This window comes from Rhodnius prolixus, unplaced genomic scaffold (genome assembly GCF_049639745.1).
Source record: "Rhodnius prolixus isolate KJV_2025 unplaced genomic scaffold, Rpr scaffold_11, whole genome shotgun sequence".
NCBI classification, from domain to species: Eukaryota; Metazoa; Arthropoda; class Insecta; order Hemiptera; family Reduviidae; genus Rhodnius; species Rhodnius prolixus.
The window spans coordinates 16,484,908-16,507,857 of NW_027411625.1; the positions used below are offsets into that span (position 1 = coordinate 16,484,908).

A 22,950-nucleotide genomic window follows, 5' to 3' on the forward strand; every position below is an offset into this window, starting at 1 on the left:
GCTGTTGTTCCTTGAGAATACCTCAAAAATAAAGTTTTTCTAGGAAAATGTTCCTTTTCGAAGAAAGTAGTATTATACAGGGTGTATACAGAGGAATTCGACCATTCGAATTCGGCTTTAGATAAAAAACTTTTTTCTAAAACCACAAATTAGTGCAAATTAATCAGATTTTCAAGTTTTTCGATTTTAGCTCAAAAGTTGTTTCAGCAATTCTCTTAAATTTGCATATACAGAGTGTACACGGAGGAATGGTCGAAACTTCGGGAGGTGATTCTGGGCATCATTTGCAACAAAAAATTCTATATAAACTATAGATTCTGCTCCGATTTATAGATATTTTTAATTTTATGTTTTTTCAAGGTACTAATACTTTTTAGCAAACAGTTGTCTATATTTCTCAAACTACTAAAGCTAAAGTGATTTCAATAAGTTCATTAGAAAGAAGGTTAAATTTCCTTTTAAATAAGCTAATTGATATTAGCCAGGGACTCCCGATTTGACACCGCTAGCTACGCGACCGCTGTATTAGTGGTAAATATTGACACTTCCCAAGTTCTGAAAACATTTTTGATATAAAACACTCTAAACGGCTACAGCCACTAGCCACTTCTTCCGTGATATTGGCGTCCCAGTGGGTATCCCAGCCTGACAATACGAACCACGCTCTCACAACCCAACTAAGGGCTAAGATTAATACAAAGTTCCGCGACCTTTTTTCACCCGCATCACACGGAATTCTATGTTTCATTCCGTCTGGCACGCCAATTTTATTGCAGACTTTTATTTTCAAAACTTAAATAACGTATTTTTACTTACTAATGCGGTTATTTCTGATTGTAGTGGAATTTTGTTTTGTTTTAATAAAGCAGAGGTGTTATAAGCGTGCCTCGAAATCCGCTCAATCAGCGGTTTTGTGTTTCCATTTTAAGCGAACTGCAGTTCATCAAAGTTGATCTATTGAGACCTTCACTCATTTTGTAATTATTACGGTTAACCAAAGGAAATGATTTTAATAGGTTTATTATTGCATAAATCATTTTAAGTATAGATAGATAAACTTTTTTATTTTATCCAAAGAAAAAAAAAATGTTTCAAAAGTAATAACTGACATAGTGGAATTTTGTCTGTCAGGAGTGCTAATTACAAATATGAAAATATATCATTTAGTTTCAATTGAAAACAGTAGAAAAACAAAGTATAAATAATAAAACAAAAAAATTAAAATAATAAAAAAAATAAATGAATTAACCCACGTACCAATTAATAATTGAATTGGCTAACCAAAAAGGAACGATTGGCTAGAGCGACCCTTATAAAGCCAGCCAACACTGCCCAATTTGCACCATTCAATAACCCAACATTTCATCTTCCGATAAGTTACTTATCATTTTAACTATTCAACACTGAACAACACCTGCTCCATCTGCTTCTCGTCCTCTCTGCTTAATGGCTCCTTCCTACGTCTGCGTAACGATAAATTACTATTGTTACTTAGCAAAACCACCTTAACGTTGGTCGATTTCAGCCACAATCCAAAGAGACGATAATAGTAAGGATATGGGATTGCCAGTTGCTCTTTCTGACTTTTACTTTTTGAGTTATTTTCTTCAAACTTCACTCACAGAGCGAGCCCACAAGTTTTTCGAGGCAGTCATTACCTGTGGAAACTCAATTTGGAAAGATGTGTGTTTCTTACTTTTTGACCTGTTTTTTTTCAATTTTCTGGCTTATTGGGTTGTAGGACCAAATGGACTTAGCGTTACGATTATACATCACACTCTCAAGATTATGAATTGAGGGAACAACAGAAACAAAAGAAATTTATTGGGGATGATACAGTATTCTTCCAAGATCAGACTCAAATAAGTTCAACTAAAAACATAACCAGGCAGTGAGCTGTAGAAGTTCCTAGAAGAGAAAACTCTGTTCCTGCAGCTGAATTCAAACGGCCATTTCCGCGAGGGAATCACTGAGCTAATCCTTTCCCTCTCTTACTTTATTATAATATAATGTTAATATTTTGTAATCGGTTTTCAGGGATATGGGAAAGTTTTCACAGTATCACAAGATTACGAAGCAGACGATTCCAGCACGGTCAGTGTGCATCGAGGTGAAAAAGTGCTGCTGCTTGACACGAAGACCAAAGATCCAAGCAAGTTAGTATTTAGTTTGCTTATGAGTCTTGTAGTTTTTAGATTTTTGAAGTTAAATTTTTCTGCAAAACTACCACTGCTTACCGCATATGTGCTTATTATCAACATCAAAGCTGCATTCTAGTTTCCCGAAGCATCCTAACCTTTACTAAACCCTTATGTTTTGGTAAAGCTACCTGGTGAGCCCACTAACACTAGTTTCACTTACTACCATTATTATTATTATTAATAATAATAATAATAATAGTGTTTATTCAAGAACTTACAAATATACAAAAACAAAATATTTATCCAACTAATAAGCAAAATAATCTAACATTTCTTTAATTCAAAACAAAACACACTTCGAGCATGGACTTAGTCCGTCTGCCGAGTTGACTCTAATTTACATTACCATAAACTAGGGAACTAAATATATTTCAGTATTAAAAATTGAAATGATTCATTAAAATTTGTTTATAACTCCAAGCGGAGATATTGTGTACTTATACAGCTTGCGCCAATCAAGGCCATTCAAATAAAGAATAATCTCACTTTTCTGGAGTTTTCTGTTTCCCAAGAACTGTACCCTGAACTCCTGTAAAATCGGACATTCCCCAATAAAATGGATGATATCTTCTACCGCTCCAAGATTACAGAGAGAACAATAGTGTCTATTTTCGTCTCCGTGTTTACACTAAAATTTAAATTAAACAGTGCGCCTCTCAGCTTCATTATTACATTAATAAACTTCAAACAGTTTTTATCATGAATATATCCGTTTTCCCCTAAATCCAACTCTAATTCTTTGTAAATATAATGGTATTTAGCGCTATTTGCTTTCTGTATCAGACTATCTCTAAATTCTGATTTTATTTTTAACATCAATTCATTATTAGTCAATTTGATTTTATTTGCTGAAATGTAATTGATCTGGGCTATGCCATGTTTCTCACACAGATCGAGATCATCTTTGTACCAAAACAATTTCTTTTTTATCACTTCCTGCGCTGAAATATAGGGGAGCCGTGAATTAGACAACAGTAATACTTTTTGTACATAATTATAATGTAAAGTGAACATAAAACAGAAGAGCGGGTCACTGTTGGCCTCTAAGTACAAAGTGTAGTTTGGCGTCTTACTTGGCAGCATAAACAATTTTTTTTAAAAATATGTGTAACTTTTCTCCACCTGATCATACCAGGTAGATCTCCAGACCTGAGCAGCATAGCCAATTATAGCGCGCATTACAGAATTAAATATTTGAAATTTTGCGGATAGTGAAACTTCTTTATTTTTTATTATATTGTTATAAGTTGATAAAATTGCAAATTTTGAGGAACTTAGTTTTTCTTCGAAAAGTTTATTTAAAGATAATTGGGGGGTTAGAACTACGCCTAGATACTTATAGTGGCTCACCACCTCTATCTTCCTGCCGTTTATCTTCCAGGATTCACTCTTCGCTAACTTACTACCATTATTACTATAACTAATAGGTAATCAATTTTTAATGTTTGCTGAAGATTTTAGCGGAGCCCTGGTAAGGACTGCTGTTAGCGTTTGCGGCATAGGGGACAGCTTCTAAAATGGACCCTTTAACTTAGAAATTTAAAACTAATGTTTCATAGGACTGAAATTGTAAATATATATTTCTTAAATATTGTCATATATCCTTTTTAAATTATTTCTTTACAAATCTCTGCAGGTTTTTACACTTAAAATAATAAAAAAAAATTATTGTTAATTTTAATGTTATATTTTAATTTGATACTTCATGAAATACCTACGGAGGAAAACTTATTAAAAAAATAAACTCTTATTTTTAATAAAAATAATACACTTTAAAGAATTGGCCAATCACAGTGAAGAATGGAAGTGTGAATACAAGGTTGGTTGAAGAGCCAATCAGAAGTGAGTAGTGTTTATTATACTAAACCACGCCTACCTTCATACATGGTCACACGCCCTCTTTAATTTAATAATTGAAAGATGTGTTTTTTTCATTTTTCTACTTTCTATTGCTTTTTAAAAACGAAAGTATTTGTTGCTGCAGAAGAATACGAGAGCACAAATTACTCACATTTAATAAGAAATAAATATTCGTAACAGTAATCTCTTTCTAAACTATAATTTAATATAGTATATATTACATAGACTATAATAATAGAATATAATAATATAGAGTATTTTTAAAAGAATAATCAATTACTTAGTTAAGTACTTTAATAAATTGAATGGGTTAACTTTACTCAACAAATATTTTGTCCATGAAAATGACCAACTTAAGGGTCACATCTACTAAATTCTAAACAGTAATGATGAAATTTTAATGCAGCAAAAGTACTTAAATGAAATAAAATTTGAATAAAAATGTAATCTTATTCAAACGTATTTAAATGATGGAAATTACACTTGAAATGTACTGTACATTTTATCATAACCTTAACAAAAAATTATTATGAATAAACTGGCCAGCATAAGGGTGTGTGACATCTAATAATATGTTAAATTCTAAAAAATATTATTGAAAAATTAATGCAGTAAAATTACTTAAATGATATCAATTGCTGTAATAATTCCATTAACACATGCTTTTTCGAATGTTTATAAATGGCTGAAATTACGAGCGGAAGTATGAATGAAATGTTGGGTACTGGCTGATTTGTGTACCGTTTGTCCTTTAATCAACCCTTACACTTAACTTTTTAAACTGTAAGCTTTTGGTTCACGAGTTAAGAGAGCGTCACTGCCGAAATTAATGAAGGAAGACTCTTTTCTAGCCACATAGGACTAAAAAGCTTATTTCGACTAAAACCTTAGTACCCGAAGCGATAAAATTAAAAACGAAAACCGAGTTTAAACTCTCTACGAAATGTCGTTTTTTTGCACTCAGAAAATCTTAAAACTGTCTTTTCTTTGTGAATATTTTTCTTCCTTTAAATAAAAATTTAGCCGTTATTTGCGAGCATTGAACTGGGAACCTTCCAAAATAAAAGAATAATACTTATAACGACCGTACCAATCTTGCTTCACTATGTAATTCTATTATTTATGCATTACTGATATAACAAAGAATTTGCTTTGTTTACACCATTTATTGTTTCAAATTGAATATATTTCCGCTTTTAGTAGATTGTCGCTTATTGCTTAAACAAACAATAAATCGCTGTTTGTAGCTATTATTTTTTCCAAATTTCTAAATTACACACATTTAATCTAATTTTCCAGAGACACACTAATTGACAGAATGGATATTGATGTGAACGTAGAAATCAAAGAACTACTGGACAATAGTGCGGCTCGTCACAAGATAGCCATCAAACCAAAAAGAAACTACCCAGAAAAACAAAGGTATACTTGATTTTGAAACGTGTACACTCTGGTATGGGAAACTCTAATTTTTTTTAAATTCTCTTACTACTGGTAAGATTCTTTCAATTTGTCGATATTAATATTCATCGCAATCACATTTTGAATTGCTCTGAGCGAGGAAAACTGTCTATCTCGGTTCTGCAAAACGCAAGAAAGCAGAAAGTTCAAATCTAGATATTTAGTTAGTTACGACCATGTAGACCTGCCAATAATTTTTTGATCAAAATCAGCTAATCAGCTGTGCCAGTTTTCGAAGTTGATTTTTCAGGTCTTTGTAGATTTCCTCTAAAACAGGGTGATCATTTTCTCAACATTCTTCGCAAATACTGCAAATCGTAGATTAGATTAGAATATGGAAAAAATAGTTAAAGTAATGCCTACTATTTTAAGTGGGCTTTACGTTCAACTACCAAACAAGCATTGTGGACGGAGGCGGGTAGCTAACATACTTTTATTGTACTATTTCCCACAAGAACTGCAATAAAAGGGGCTCATTATGGCGGCAAGGAGCGGTCCTTTGCAGTTCTGGAAGGAGAAACCAGGGTTTTATCACGAGTCGTTTTTGCGTATTTTAACTATTCACTAAAACATGTCATACACACACTCCCTATACGATATAAATAAGAGACCGTGTCCTTGTTACAGTCTGCCAGAGACTGTGCCCACGCAATCTGTAGAGATTCTCTGACGAGATCGAATCTGAGTCTATCGTGCCCTGCAGAAAGGAGCCAGCAAGAACGCCGGAAGCATATAGGAAGTCAAGGTCTGCACACCACACTGATTTATCAGTCTCAGATGTTGGATGTAAATCAAAAATTGGTCAGAAAAAAAATGCTTGCTGAGGCGGATAACATCAACAACACTTTAGTTTACTCCCAAGCTTCCGAGGTAGAAGTGTCACTCTGAACGGTTATTGTTTTCGAGTCCATTTGAGATGGAATTCGTGGCGGATTCTTTCCACAACTTCCCCTAAAATTCCATCATCATGTGAAGGTGTGTTCCATGAGAAATTCAATCCATATTGTGTGAAAAAAATAAATGTTCAGTTTAGAGGTGAAAACTAAAACGAATTTAATATTATTATTTTTTCTGGAAAGTAATCGTTTTGTTTACATGAAAACGTTTTACCTTGTCTGTACACATCCGTCAACAGAATCTTCTGCAACGTCACTTGTGTGTCGTCTAAGAAAAGTGCAAACTAAATACAGTCACATGTCCTGTACTTAGAAACATAAGTTTAAATTAACGGTACTTATAAATAATGTTGTGATTTCAGAGTGCGTTTGTTAGTTTATACTGGTCTAACCAATCACAACATTGGTACAAACCTTGTAACAATATTACTTGGATTCAAACTGGGAATATATGAGAAATAAGAGATATGTTATTACTTTTGCTTCCTTCAATTTTATGTCGGTAAATAATAATGATTTTCCAATTTTTTGAAAGAAAAAGATACGAAACTTTGTTGGAAATGTGTTAGTTTCCCATTATTTATCTTTAAAAAATGATTGCGGGAAAATAATTTTAGTGTGTGAAGAAAGTCCGAAATGTTATTAAAGTATTCGTTGAATTTTCGTTTGCAACTAAAGCCAAGAACTCTGTCTTTCACAAATTATACAATAATTAAGAACTAATTTTCATTTTCCATCTTACCATATTTTACCCTTAAATAAAAAGTACAAGGTTATAAAAAAGAATGTAGTGGACGCTTGTCCGTAAATGACATTACTCAGATACTGAACGAGGGTATTTAAATAAAGTTTTCTGTTCGATGAAAGCGCGTTAATTTATCGGACATCTCCGGAAGTTAGCCGAAAGTCTAGTCTTCAAACCTTCAATTCTATCTTTTTTCTTTTTTTTCCGGCGCATCGATAGCTTGGTCATTAGCGCCCTTCAATACTATCAATTGGAATACTAACTGGATATACTATGCTGAAGCGGAAATCTACTGCGCAATTGAGCAAAAAGCGTCAGCCATTGCTATAATAATTTTTGAAAGTTCAGACTTCATTTAGTCGTGGAGCTCGTAACTCAGAATTATTATTTTTTTAAATTTTTTGCGCTGAAATGTAGTTCTTTATAACTACTTATTGCTCATAAAAGCAATATTTTTTGTCGAAAAATATTTTGGGCAGTCTTAGCCTTGGAGCCTAAAAGGATGCTCCGTTACTGCTCACCTACTAACCTGCTCCCGGAAATAAGTGCTACCATTTTGCGCGAGTTGAGTTCATCTGAGATAGCTAACAATACCATGCTCTGCAAACTGAGTCAAGAACAAGCTTAAAATTTTTCCATTTAGCAGTCTTTGCGCTTTCTTAATGAATGCGATCTCTTTTCCGATTAACCAAAGCGGTATGTTTTTAGCGCCAACTTCTCCTCGACAAAAGCTACCTTTCCCATCAATCTGCTCGCGAAGCTTGTGCCCTACCTCCTTTCCTCAACGAAAAAAAGATTACTAGAACCACATGCTAAAGTATGAAATCTTTACAACCATACATGCAAGGTATCCAGAAAACAAATTTCTTTAAATTTATACGGACCGTTTTGGAACGCTAGGAATGAGCCACAATAAATCCAAAGGGGTCGCAGTGGCGTAGGCCTTAGGTCGCCCTACTAGACCCCTAGGAATGGAAAAATGTAGATCTGTGGTGTGCTTCCAGTTATTCAGGTGTGTGTGAGACGGTGAAAACGCTGGAATACCACCGCCCTGAAGATAACCTAGTCCGTCGGTCGATGGCTTAAAACCAAAAATAAAAACATATAAAATGAAATTCTTTTTTTACTTTAATAATAACAATAATTTAATACTTTAATAATAATAATTTAGGAATAAATGGAAAAAACGTGCGGACACTAACCTAATAGTAAATTTTAACTAATTTGTAACACATTACATAATTTATTTTGACTTTCTCTTTCCACTGTTGAGAAATGCACGTTTTAGGTCTGTTTAGTGCGTAAACTGGTTATCGAAAAACGTGCCAATGTTAAACTATTTTTTATTTATTTATTAATGTTTTGATTTATTTATTATATATGTAAAGCTTTGTATTGAAGTTTGAATTAGTATTTATTTATTTATAACTTTAAACTGGCAAGGACCCATTTACAGTTTACAAAAATAAATATTAAATATTAATAACATGTCACTTAAATATTACAAATTAAATAATGAGTAAAATATTCAAAATTTTGACAATTAATTATAAAACTAAAATATAAATTACAACTAAAATATAAATATAAATCGTAATGAACAAAAATAATAATTATTATTATAAATAAATAAAATAATAGAACTGATAGTTACAGTTCTATTTATAATTAAAAGTAGAAAGTGGCTTTGTTATGGTGTATGGGAAAGTGGAAAATAAATTGAAAAAAGTGTGTGGGCCGGAAGTTACACTGGGAAGGGAGTATGAAGCGCTGTGAGTAAATAAAAGAGAAAGTAGTTGTGGACAGGCAATGTTGTTGTGAAGGAGGTTGCAAATGAAGATGGATTGCTGTTGTTTGTAGGGTAGTTTGGGGAATTGGACGGTGCGTACAGTAAGCTCTGTACCAAAAACTTAAAAAGAACACGTTAAATCGCATAAAAACTTGGAACCTTCTGGGTGCCTTCCAGAACTACAGAACATGCTAGGAGAACGAATACATGTATGTTACCATATTCTGAGTTACTTCTTACCAGAATACATAACTAAGTTTTAGGAAGTTTCCAATTTTAAAGTTTTTAGTGATTGCAAGAATGAAACTCCGCAGAAAATATAACTTCTTACATGTATGTGTCAACATAAGATAGTAAACATAACATAGTCAACCACACAAGCTTGAGTCAGCGATTTTGTAAAAGAGATGTGCAAATGATGATGCAAAATTTATGCAGGGGCTTGGGTAAATTGCGGTGGTGTACATCATCATTGAGTTTTGTTTTTTAACCACTTGATTGGATTTAAAAGATTATAATTATTCTAATTTTCTGTTCCCAGATGGAGTGTCCAGTCACTGGAAGACCCGAACAAACAGGGACTTTTGCCCATAGTAGCACTCACCCCGCACGAACAATCCCCACCTTCAGGGAACACCCAGGATATCATTTTCCGCAAAGAGTAAGTTCCTGTATATTTTGTCTTACTTCACAAAACAGGAATTGCCATATTGCAACGAATATAAAACCACATTTTTTAAAAATAAAAATTTACTTTTTGAAACGAGGTGTGTCTAAAGTAGAAGTATCGTGATCGCAACTGATTTCATAGAGTTTTTGCAGAAATACATGTAAACATAATTGTGTTTGCATTTGTTGAATCTTTCGTGCGGATTTATGATATGGCCACAATATAAAAAATTAAATCTCGTAGAAAGCACAAACATTTATGGAGTTTGAAGCCGCTTTCGATACACTAAAGGATCGTGCGACTTAACAAGAGATTTTTCAGTTTTACGACTCTGATCATTTTTAATCAACTTGGTGTACTAACTGGTATTTTAAACAATCATTTTAAATTTATTCATTTTGTTTTTATCAGACTTCATTTTCTTCAATGACGTTTTTCTAATACACCATCACAGAGTGCAATAAAAATCCATAGACATATTTTATTATTTTTTCAGAGCCGTTATCTCAGAACTTGTGGAAACTGAGGAGGAATTCTGTCGAGATGTCATGCAGGTGGTGGACAGATATTTGCGCCCTTTGGACGGTTCCTCAGTACCGAGATTCGTGTCCGACAAGAAGGATTTGCTGTTTGGAAATTTCAAAGAAATTGCAGTCTTTCACAATACGTAAGTTATGTTATATTCTGTATAATTTAATTATGACTAACTTTCAATTTATTGCCTGACTGTGCACACTTAATAATCTGGGTTTTTATATTTCTTGGTACTATCATATTTACTTTTTTATTATTATAATTAAATAAATAAAATAATTTAAATAAAATGACGCACTACCATCAGAGGTTACTGTTGCCCGGACACTTCTCAGAGCACTGCCAGTCAGCACAGCCTATGCTCGAATGAAAGTGAGCTATACGCTGCTAGAACTTAATCCTGGGAGATCCACAACCTAGAGCCCAATGCGTTACCGTCAGCTCTATCCATCTGGCAAACTATAATCTATCAGCTCAATGATAGAATGCTGGTCTTCCATTTTGTAATACTAGTTCGGACAACAAATGGTGATCCCAGGCTCACGAATACAGCTGCCTCGGTTAGTTTTTTTCCCTAGAAACTTCTTGCAGCTCTACCCATGGGCAGTGTTGTCTTTAATGAGAGAACTCTCCGTCTGGAGGCCGGCAGTGCACTGAAAAAATCAATGATCTCAAATGATGATGAACCTTAAATTAAACAAATAAAAAAAGTAATGCTAATTACTCTTGTAAACTTTGATTTATTTCAGAGTTCTATTGGAAGGAATTAAATATTATTCCAAGGAACCAAAATCTTTGGGCAGAGCGTTTCTCAGAATGGTAAGAATTTCTTATTAATCTATTAATAAAGCATCCACAAGCAAAATATGGTAGTTTATACCGTCATTTAATCCCTAATCGGCCAGATCTTTAAAACGTGTGCAGAACTCTTTTAGACAGTGCTAAAATAAAGCAATGCCTACTTTTTTCAGGCGGACCTTACGTGCAAACGCCAAATTAGAGTTACTATTTTTCGCCTAACAAATTTTACTTTAGATCTTTAACAAAAACTTACAGTTTAAAATGTTAAGTATAAGGGTTGATTAAACGCCAAAAGGTACACAAATCAGCAAGCACCCAACATTTCATTAATTCTTCATTAATATTTAAGTAATTTTACTGCATTAATATTCATTAATATTTTTTAGAATTTATTAGATGTCACAGACCCTTATACTGGCCATTTTCATCATCAAAATATTTGTTCAAGTAGCACACCATTTAACTTAGATTGACTGCATTATCTATTTATCTATAATAATCAAACTATTAATTACAGGTGAAAAAGAAAACGTTATAATAAATAAATAAAAAAAATATGAGGCTAAAAAATTCATAAACGTTTTTTAAAAAATGCTCACACCAACATACATCAATGATTTTATTTTATTTATTTATTTTTATTTTTAAATAAAAATCGTCGGCTTAAGTTCATTCTTCGATTAAAGTAATTGTTATTTTATGTAGTAGTCAAACGTTTATAATAATAGGTAATAATTATCTGGCTTTATCGCAAATAATATAGTTTTCTACAATTACATTCTCAATCTAGGTATTCATCCCACAATGTTGTAAATATGTAATATAAAGTAAATAAGACATGCATATTTTTAGGGCAGCTAATTATTCCAGTATTTTACTATAAGTAAAATTAGGGGTACTAAATTAAATTACAATTGAGAAATGAATAATTGTTGTTGAATAATCTACTTGTTATTAACTGTGTGTTATTTGTGCTCACGAATATTTCGGTAAGACGAATTCAAGACAGTAGCCTACTCTAACTTTGTCTTTTTCTACTTTAACATGCATGTACGTATATGTGATTGATCATAATTATAACAAAAAAATATTATAAATGAAGTGGCCAGCATAAGGGTCTGTGACATCTAATAAATTCTAAAAAATATTAATGAATATTAATGCAGTAAAATTACTTAAATATTAATGAAGAATTAATGAAATGTTGGGTGCTTGCTGATTTGTGTACCTTTTGGCGTTTAATCAACCCTTATACTTAACATTTTAAACTGTAAGTTTTTGTTAAAGAGATTTTTGTACCTTTTTGATGGATTTTCCTTTTTGTCTATTTTGCAAAGTTACATATCTGCATTACAGATTTTTTTTTAATTTGGAATAAGCATTTCTATCATTATAACCTGATAAGGTGTTAAGTCGGAACCGTAACTACCACTGGAGAGATCTTTTTAAAGAATGATTATAGTTGCCATCCTCTATAACAATTTTTTTTTTAAAAAGCGTTTTGAATAACATAGGAAGATATTTGTACGTAAATAACAAAATTAAACTGCGATTTCAGTACTTCCCTTTAAGAGGAGTAAGAAAAATAAACTGCGATTGCAGTACTTCTAGGCAAAGAGACAAAGATTTCTTAATCGAACGACAATTCATTGATTTAAATCGGTTCACTCATTGATAATTTAAACGATTGCAGTACTTCCTCTTAGTAGGTGCAAGAGCATGATAGCACTTCACAGCCACGCAGAGGAGCTTTAACCACTTATTCGAGCTGAATTTTATCAAAATCGGACTAAGCGTTATAGAAATATTGGTAATAATAGTTTTAGAAAGGGCCTTATTTGGGTGGGGCGAACTCCCCTCCTTATGAGGCACAGCGTCCAGGCTTTTAAAGTGCAAATCTGTACAAAATTTCGATTCGAATGACACATCATTCATGAAAATCGGTTCACGTGTGGATAATTTGAAACGATTGCTGTACTTCCTCTTACAAGTGTAAGAGCAGATCGTCGCTTTAATGTAACGTAGGGAAGCCCTCACCCTATCATCCTACTAAATTTTATCAAAATCGGGCTAAGATTTACAGAGTTATTAGTAATAATAATTTTGGAGGGGGTCTCACATACATGGGGCTAACTCCTCTCCCATTCGATGTACAGCGTCGAGACCCCCAAAAGGCATATCTACATAAAATTCCAAATCGAATCACACCTCATTCATGAAAATCGGTTCATGCATTTAGGCGCTACACATTTTACAAAAAGGTAACAAGAACAAGAACATTTTCTGAAAATGCCGTTTTTGCTCATTTTCGGCAACTTTTTTCTCGAAAACTATTAGATCTGGGTTGTTGCAAAAAAAAATACAGTTACAAAGGAGTGTTCGCCCTTTATTTTAAAGAAAATTTGGGAATTTTATCTTTTATAGAAAAAGAGAAAAAAATTGTCAAAGTTGGGTGTTTTTCAACGTTACGCTTTTTCGTGCAGTTTTTGACGATCAACCCTTATACAACTGTCCTACCGGACAGTTTTAACAAATTTGGTTACATTACAGCATTTTTCAGTCTCAATATATATATCTCCTTAACAAAAACTTACAGTTTTAAAAGTTAAGTATAAGGGTTGATTAAAGACCAAAAGGTATACAAATCAGCAAGTATCCAACTTTTCATTCATACTTCTAGAATCATAATTAAAACTGTCCGGTAGGACAGTTGTATAAGGGTTGATCGTCAAAAACTGCACGAAAAAGCGTAACGTTGAAAAACACCCAACTTTGACAATTTTTTTCTCTTTTTCTTCAAAAGCTAAAATTCCCAAATTTTCTTTAAATTATAGGGCAAACCCTCCTTTATATCTGTAATTTTTTTTGCAACAACCCAGATCTAATAGGTTTCGAGAAAAAAGTTGCCGAAAATGAGCAAAAACGGCTTTTTCAAAAAATGTACTTGTTCTTGTTGTTGTTGTTGTTGTTGTTGTTGTTGTTGTTCTTCTTCTTCTTCTTCTTCTTCTTCTTCTTCTTCTTCTTCTTGTTACCTTTTTTGTAAACAACGTAGCGCCTAAACGCGTGAACCGATTTTCATGAATGAGGTGTCATTCGATTCGGAATTTTATGTAGATGTGCCTTTTGGGGGTCTCGACGCTGTACATCGAATGGGAGAGGAGTTAGCCCCCTTTATGTAAGGCCCCCTCCAAAATTATTATTATTAATTACTCTGTAAATCTTGGCCCGATTTTGATAAAATTTGGTAGGATGATAGGGTTAGGGCTCCCCTACGTAACATTAAAGCGGCGATCAGCTCTTACACTTGTTAAGGGGAAGTATAGCAATCGTTGCAAATTATCGACTCGTGAACCGATTTTCATGAATGAAGGGTGATTCGAATCGAAATTTTGTACAGATTTGCTCTTTAAAAGTCTCGACGCCGTGCCTCATAAGGAGGGGAGTTTGCCCCACCCAAATTAGGCCCTTTCTAAAACTATTATTACCAATATTTCTATAACGCTTAGTACGATTTTGATAAAATTCAGCTCGAATAAGTGGTTAAAGCTCCTCTGCGTGGCTGTGAAGTGCTATCATGCTCTTGCACCTACTAAGAGGAAGTACTGCAATCGTTTAAATTATCAATGAGTGAACCGATTTAAATCAATGAATTGTCGTTCGATTAAAAAATCTTTGTCTCTTTGCCTAGAAGTACTGCAATCGCAGTTTATTTTTCTTACTCCTCTTAAAGGGAAGTACTGAAATCGCAGTTTAATTTTGTTATTTACGTACAAATATCTTCCTATGTTATTCAAAACGCTTTTTAAAAAAAAAATTGTTATAGAGGATGGCAACTATAATCATTCTTTAAAAAGATCTCTCCAGTGGTAGTTACGGTTCCGACTTAACACCTTATCAGGTTATAATGATAGAAATGCTTATTCCAAATTAAAAAAAAATCTGTAAAGCAGATATGTAACTTTGCAAAATAGACAAAAAGGAAAATCCATCCAAAAGGTACAAAAATCTCTTTAACAAAAACTTACAGTTTAAAATGTTAAGTATAAGGGTTGATTAAACGCCAAAAGGTACACAAATCAGCAAGCACCCAACATTTCATTAATTCTTCATTAATATTTAAGTAATTTTACTGCATTAATATTCATTAATATTTTTTAGAATTTATTAGATGTCACAGACCCTTATGCTGGCCACTTCATTTATAATATTTTTTTGTTATAATTATGATCAATCACATATACGTACATGCATGTTAAAGTAGAAAAAGACAAAGTTAGAGTAGGCTACTGTCTTGAATTCGTCTTACCGAAATATTCGTGAGCACAAATAACACACAGTTAATAACAAGTAGATTATTCAACAACAATTATTCATTTCTCAATTGTAATTTAATTTAGTACCCCTAATTTTACTTATAGTAAAATACTGGAATAATTAGCTGCCCTAAAAATATGCATGTCTTATTTACTTTATATTACATATTTACAACATTGTGGGATGAATACCTAGATTGAGAATGTAATTGTAGAAAACTATATTATTTGCGATAAAGCCAGATAATTATTACCTATTATTATAAACGTTTGACTACTACATAAAATAACAATTACTTTAATCGAAGAATGAACTTAAACCAACAATTTTTATTTAAAAATAAAAATAAATAAGTAAAATAAACAAAATCATTGGTGTAAGTTTTTTTTAAAAAAAAGTTTTGAATTTTTTAGCCTCATAATTTTTTTTTTATTTTTTATAACGTTTTTCTTTTTAACCTGTAATTAATAGTTTCATTATTATAGATAACTAGATATTACAGTCAATCTACAGTGCTACTTGAACATATATTTTGTAGACGAAAATGGCCAGCATAAGGGTCTGTGACATCTAATAAATTCTAAAAAATAACTTATTAATGAAAATTAATGCAGTAGAATTACTCAACTATTAATGAAGTATTAATGAAATGTTGGGTACTCGCTGATTTGTGTACCTTTTGGCGTTTAATCAACCCTTATACTTAACATTTTAAACTGTAAGTTTTTGTTAAGGAGATTTTTAGGATGTATTAGATGTCACAGACCCTTAGGCTGGCCTTTTATCACCCATAAATATTTTTCTGTTACAATAATAAAAGATATATCTCATCATCATAGTTAGTATTAAAAAGGCATTTACTTTTAGCTCTATTACAAATTATTCTTGTGATTTGTCTTTATTCTAAATAATCATCAAATTCACTCGCACATTAAAAAGAAAAAAAGATAGTTGGAGTTGGTCTATTCTGTCGTGATTTGAATTACGGAGTTAAAACGAAGTTTCAGTCTTGAATTCGTCTTAAGTGAGCACAAATTACATAGTTAATAACAAGTAAATAATACTTGTAATTATAACAAAATTCATTCATTTTCAAACTTTAAATTAATGTAGCCCTTTAATTGAGTACTTGTTGTAAAGAAGTTTTACAACTAACTAAAAATATGCGTAACTGTTTTATATTACATTGTGGGGAGAACACCTAGATTAACAATGTAATTGAAGAAAACTACATTAATATTTAATATTATCAAACTAGATTAATTATTAATTACATATTATTATTCATACTTAACTACTGCATAAATTACCAGTCAGTTAATTGAACAATGAACTTAAACCGACGATTTTTACTTCCTTCTGCTGCGCTAAACTTCCACTTAAATCAGATGTTAAAAACAATAACAAAATAAAATCGGTATGTACGTTAGTATATTCATTTTTTATTTTTAACGTCAAAAAAATTACATTTTTAATTAACATTTTTTTGTTGTTTGTTTTGTTTTTTGTTGTAACATTTGTTTGTTGTTTAAACCAGTGCATGAATAGTTTAATACCTCCTATACAATCTAAATTAAATTGGTGCTACTCATTACTGAACAAATATTTTATGCATGAAATTAGCCAGCATAAGGTTCTGTGACATCTAATACATCCTAAAAATTATGATACTAGAAGTATGAATGAAATGTTGGGTGCTTGCTGATTTGTGTACCTTTTGGCGTTTAATCAACCCTTATACTTAACTTTTAAAACTTTAAGTTTTTGTTAAGGAGATTTTTGTAACTTTTGGATAGATTTTTTTTTTGTTCCTTGGTTGGAACAAATTTATACATCCAAAGTTTTTTTAAATATAAGGGTATCGGGAATAACTAGTTGGAAGATCTAGGGTGAGAAAAACTGACACAAGTTACGGGGGAATGGTAACACGTTGGTGGGAAGAGCAGGATGACACTTAAATGCCACGCATTCTAAATTCTCCTTGACTAATTTGATAAAAGACGGGCGAAGATTTACAAAATTATTATTAATAACCGTTTAAAGGGGGGCTTTATTTACGTGGGGCAAACTCCTCTCCTAAGTATATACCATCGAGACCATAAAAACTGCATCTACCGTATCTAAAATTTCAAATTGAAAGATAATTAATTCATTAAAATCAGTTCGAACGTCAATAATTTGAACGATTGCAGAACTTCCTCTTAGTAGGTGTAAGAGCATGATTGCACTTTAGAGTCACGTAGGAAAGCTTTAACCACTTTTTCGTGCTAAATGTGCGGAAAATCAGATTTAGCGTTGTAGAAAGATTAGTAATAATAGTTTTAGAGAGGGCCTGACCAGTGTGGAGCAAACTCATCTATTAAAGATACATAGCGTCGATCCCTCTAAAAATGCAAATCTAAATCACTTTTTTAACCAAATAACACTTCATTGAAGAAAATAGGTTCACGAAACGATAATTTTAAATGATTGCAAAAGTTCCCCTTAGTAAGTGCAAGAGCGGAACGTCGCTTTAATGGTACTTAGGGGAACCCTATCCCATTCACCCTGCCAAATATTTTCCAAATCGGGCTAAGTTATTAGTAATAATAATTTTGGAGGGGGTCTCACATACATGGGGCTAACTCCTCTCACATTCGATGTCCAGCGTCGAAACTCCCAAAAGGCACATCTACATAAAATTCCGAATCGAGTGACACCTCATTCATGAAAATCGGTTCACGCATTTAGGCGCTACGTTGTTTACAAAAAAGGTAACAACAACAAGAACAAGAACATTTTTTGAAAATGCCGTTTTTGCTCATTCTCAGCAACGTATTTTTCGAAGTCTATTTAATCTATGTTGTTGCAAAAAAATTACAAAATTGTAAAGGAGGATTTACCCTATATTTTAAAGAAAATTTGAGAATTTTATCTTTTATAGAAAAAGAGACAAAAACTGTCAAAGTTGGGTGTTTTTCAATGTTACGCTTTTTCGTGCAGTTTTTGACGATCAATCCTTAAACAACTGTATAAATATATACTTCAATAAACGTTTACAGACCAAAACCAGGGTTCTAGATCTATTACACTGATATCTAATAAGTTTTCGCTTTTCATCATTGCGATTTTGTAAAATTGCATTCCACTCATCATCGGAACTAGATAAAGAACTTTCTAAAACATTATTAATAAATATCCAACTGTTGCCACAAAAGACATTTTAATTTTATTTAAATGTAAATTTTATAAATACTCCACTAAAATGTAATATAAAAAATTGAATTGTTTATATATTTTTAATATAAGTCAACTTTACCAATAATTAATAAAGTTTATTATAACTGCTTATAAACGGGGTTAAAATTAAAAAACAATCTCTTCAAGCTTCTAACTTATTTTCGAAGCCGCCATTTGTAATGTTTACATGAACGGTTAAAACGCCCACAGTCCATTCCACTTGGGTTTTCGATCGCAACGCTCGCAAGCAAGTGGAACGGGCAAAATCGCGATCGTGAGCGTGGTCGTTGTGATCGCTTAGTGGAACGCACCCATTGTAGAGCACTATTCATCTTTTCTTGGTGAATAGTTCATTGATTCAAAGAGAAGGAAGGTTATTATTGCCAATATCAATAATTTCTTATGACTGAATTGGCAATTATTTTTCTATCATATGTACTTAAATAAAATTGATAAATTATTTTCTAATCTATAATAAATTAACTCACATTGTAAGTATTATCATAACATTGCTGATCATTATAAAGTGATATAACTGATTTAGTCAAACCTTTTGTTTCTAAATACCCTGAAATTGTCTGAATATTCTAAATTTTTATTAAACTCAAATTATGCAAAAATTATTCTGAAATAGATGTTCAAAACTTTGCTTTCATTATGTTCTGCAATCAATCTTAGAAGCAGATAATATTCTTTCTAATTTACTTTCCTCGTTTTTAGTTAAGCTGATCTTTTTTTTTCCTTGAAATGGACAGGTAAGCTCTTTTTTACAGTGCCATAACCACGACCTATGCATTTTTTTTGAACCTTTGTCCATCCGCAGTAACTTTTCTACCTTTCTCTTATGAAGTGCACCCTACTCTATATTTTATTTCGTCCCGCCAAAAAGGTTTCAGTTTATTGTAGAACATGCATTTTGAAAAATTTATGGTTTTATTTTTGTAATTATTTTTCGTTGTTGTTAATTCTATTCTATTTCATTAGAGAAGAAGAGTTATATCAGTGCTTTGGAATTCCAATCATCAACGGTTTTTTAGTTTGTTCTTATAAAACAGGTGTTCAGCACTAAGACCAAAATAGATCTATTAAGCTCTGCTCAAATGAGGTAAAGCAACTCCATGAGACCACTCATCCAGGTTCTTGGAAGAGCTGCAGGATCCCTGTTCGACCTGCCCTTGGACTTTCTCTTCCTACCATTTTTATTCAACAAAAAAAATAAATAAAATAAAAATAAATAAATAAAATTAATTAAATAAATAAATAAAATAAAATAAATAAATAATTTTAGCTCTTTCGCACTATCATTCGTTTCGGTCGATGTCACTTTTTTTTGGGTAGAATACAGGGCTGTACATTAAGAACTTCACTCCGAAATTGAAACTGGAGTGCAGCAGATTAATTTCAGTTATTATACATCTAATTTTACTGTAAATATCTTATTTACTCCAACTGTTTTCTTCTTTATTTTAGGAAAGAGATTTTGACAAGCATGTAGCGTACTGCCACGATGAACCGGCGGCTCAAGATTTTCTACAGCAAAATGAAAACGTCAGAGTATTTTTTGAGGTAAGTGATTTTTTTTTTTTTATTTTATACGTATAGTTTACTGTTCTTACTCAGAGGAAAGAATATTCAAAGGTGTTGATGAACCATAAACAAGGTAAATAACTCAGTTAAGTTACCTTTACAACTTTACAGGGCTGTACAAAAAATGAACTTCTTAAGTATGTGTACACCAATTTATTTTTTACACACTGTTTAACATAAGAAATTTTAAATTTTTATTTTATTTTTACAAAAAAGTCAAAAACTACATTAATTAATTTATAACATGTTCGATCAACAGATATTAGAAAGATAGAAAAATACTATTTCAAATTTTGTGCAAGTTTTTACAATGTTGGTTTACGTTGTAGTGCAGCTTCGGAGTTAAGTTTTAACTTCTGAGCAGATGTTCCATTTTCCCTACACTGTTTTAAAATGGGGAAGAGCAGATAAATAAAGAAAGAACCCTGAGCAAAGGCGCCAAGGTTGAGTAAGGCAATCCTTTTTTCTCCTTTTAACCGTGCTGACCAAATGTTCATATGCATAAATATTTTTGCACAGCTTATTCATGCATGGTTCAATGAACATAAACGAGGTTTATACCCGTTGCAATATGAATGAAAGTAAATAACAACAAATACGAATATTCAATTAAATTTTATTTGTATTTTAACAAAAAGTCATACAAATCTTTTAGAGGGCTTCTAAACATTACTAATTAGGTAATTTGCTAAAAATAGCTTCCAGTTCATATTTTTTAAAATGTATCATTTGGTTAATACTAATGATTTATTATATATTTTTTCTTTCCATATCCTAACATTTTTTTTTAAAATAAACTCATCAGTAATAATGATGTTTAGTAATATAAATACTTCATAAATATTTTTAGGATTATTTCTTGTGAGATATCTTTATAAAAATAAAATGAAAATTAAAAAACATTTTACGAAGAATGAGTGAATAGTTATTATTGTGTTCTACAGACTGAAATCGCTGCAGTCAGTCTTTAACACTTCCATACTTGCAACGAATACTAAGTCTTTAAATCATAAACTAACGAGTTAGTGATAGTGACATAAAATAAAACTATCCTTGTAAGATTGTGAAAAAAGATTTTAAGTCAACCCTGATGAAGATAACTGAATAATTCACAGAATGTTAAAAAAAAGTAGAGTTTAATTACTTGAAATGATTCTGAAAAAAATATTTGTAATATTCAAAAACACAATATTTCTACAGCGTTTAAGAACTCCAACACCCTACATTCCCTGTACACTAAATTAAAAGACCCTACGCCAAAAATGTTACGCTCAGACGTAATGTACAAAATAGATTGCAAAAATTGTGATGCCACTTATGTGGAACAAACCTCTTAATATCTTAAGAGATTATACCAACACCAACACCACTTCAATTCAAAATAACCTAACGATACCTCATCTGCTCTCACTAAACCATCTAGTTTTACAACATGATTTTGACCTTGAAAACACTTCCATACTTGCAACGAATACTAACAGAAACAAACGCAACATATTAGAAATGATACACATTCAACAAGAAAAACCATCCATTTACTTCAGGACAGACACCAACATCCTTTCAAATTTCTACTACATCTTTCAAGCCGTAACTTACAAATTCACACAAGGTTTTCGCAGCCCCATTGTTTTCACCCCTCCCTGTCCTCTACATAAACCCGATTTTCCATAAATCTGAACAGTTATGATGATGTTGCTAAACATACGAGTATAACTCTACAAATTTATATTGTAAGTCAACTTAAGATATTTTTTTAAATTTTTACGTTATTATTATCAGTATTATTTCTGTTCATTTTGAATATTGAACCTTTTTATTTATTTATTAACTTCAGTTTGAATTTACATTAATGTTGTATTATTCCTTTGTACAGACTCTGAAGAAGGCAATAAATTTGCCGAAACGTCGGTTTAAAAAAAAAAAGTCTACATTTTTATTGATCGCTCCTCAATATTCCCAAAGACAATGAACTTATTCTTTATTTTGCATTGTCTTTAAATTTGACTTAAGTGTCCAAAATATTAGTATTAAGATCAGTTTATTAAGATTTAACATTGAATGTTTACGATACTTGAGCCATTAGTGCCGTTTACAAAATTCAATCATAGCCATCATTGTGGCAGAATGCAGGAGTGGTACGTCCAGTTTTTGACTACCCATACATTCTGTAGTATACCTTCAATATTCATTACATCTAGAATGCTGACTGTATAGTAAAACTTGATTGGTATAAGAATTATATTGACAATTTTAAAGTTGAATTAAACTTTGCAATCAGGACATGTGTGCTGTTTTTAAGAAAAAGGTGTTTGGTTAAATGCTTCACAGAACGTGTCTTAAAATAACTTACTTATTTATAATATAGCAAACTAATTAAAATAATAAACGACTATACAATGGCTGGTATCCCCCACATGTCGGTAAACAATAATTAAAGAGCTCAACGCAAAGCAGAAACTAATCGCTTCATTAGTTCTCTTTTGTGCCACTAGGTAGGGAAGGCTGTCGTTAATTCCGTCCAAAGAGTTACAGAAATAGAATTAGCCAAATGAACTGGTTATAAATGCAGTGGTCAACTTTAGCAGTTATTTATTTATTTTCAATTTATTTTTTTTTTTTAATTTATTTCTTTTTTTACCATTCATCACTGTAAGAGAAGTTTGTGATGGCGCCAGGTTCTTGGAAATTAAAATTTCATCTAGATTTATGTTCTGGGAAAAATTACACACATGTAATTTAATACAAAAATAAAAATAAATAAAAAGTCTTCGTTCACACTACGATTCCCCTTTTTATCTCCTTAACGAAAACTTACAGTTTAAAAAGTTAAGTATAAAGGTTGGTTAAACGCCAAAAGAGAGAGATTTTTG

General features: G+C 31.9%; 1 protein-coding gene across 9 annotated transcripts in view; it reads left to right on the forward strand.

Moving 5' to 3' along the window:
- The window catches only part of Obsc (Obscurin), a 226,868-nt gene that overhangs the window by 71,772 nt on the left and 132,146 nt on the right, over positions 1-22,950 (forward strand). For 8 of the 9 annotated variants that reach the window (XM_074138259.1, XM_074138258.1, XM_074138266.1 and 5 more), the window contains 6 exons: positions 2,038-2,156; positions 5,361-5,483; positions 9,494-9,613; positions 10,119-10,289; positions 10,906-10,975; positions 19,961-20,056. In XM_074138259.1, coding sequence (XP_073994360.1) covers positions 2,038-2,156; positions 5,361-5,483; positions 9,494-9,613; positions 10,119-10,289; positions 10,906-10,975; positions 19,961-20,056 — 699 coding nt within the window. The remainder of the gene's footprint in view (positions 1-2,037; positions 2,157-5,360; positions 5,484-9,493; positions 9,614-10,118; positions 10,290-10,905; positions 10,976-19,960; positions 20,057-22,950) is intronic. The other variant, XM_074138262.1, reaches the window with a different exon arrangement.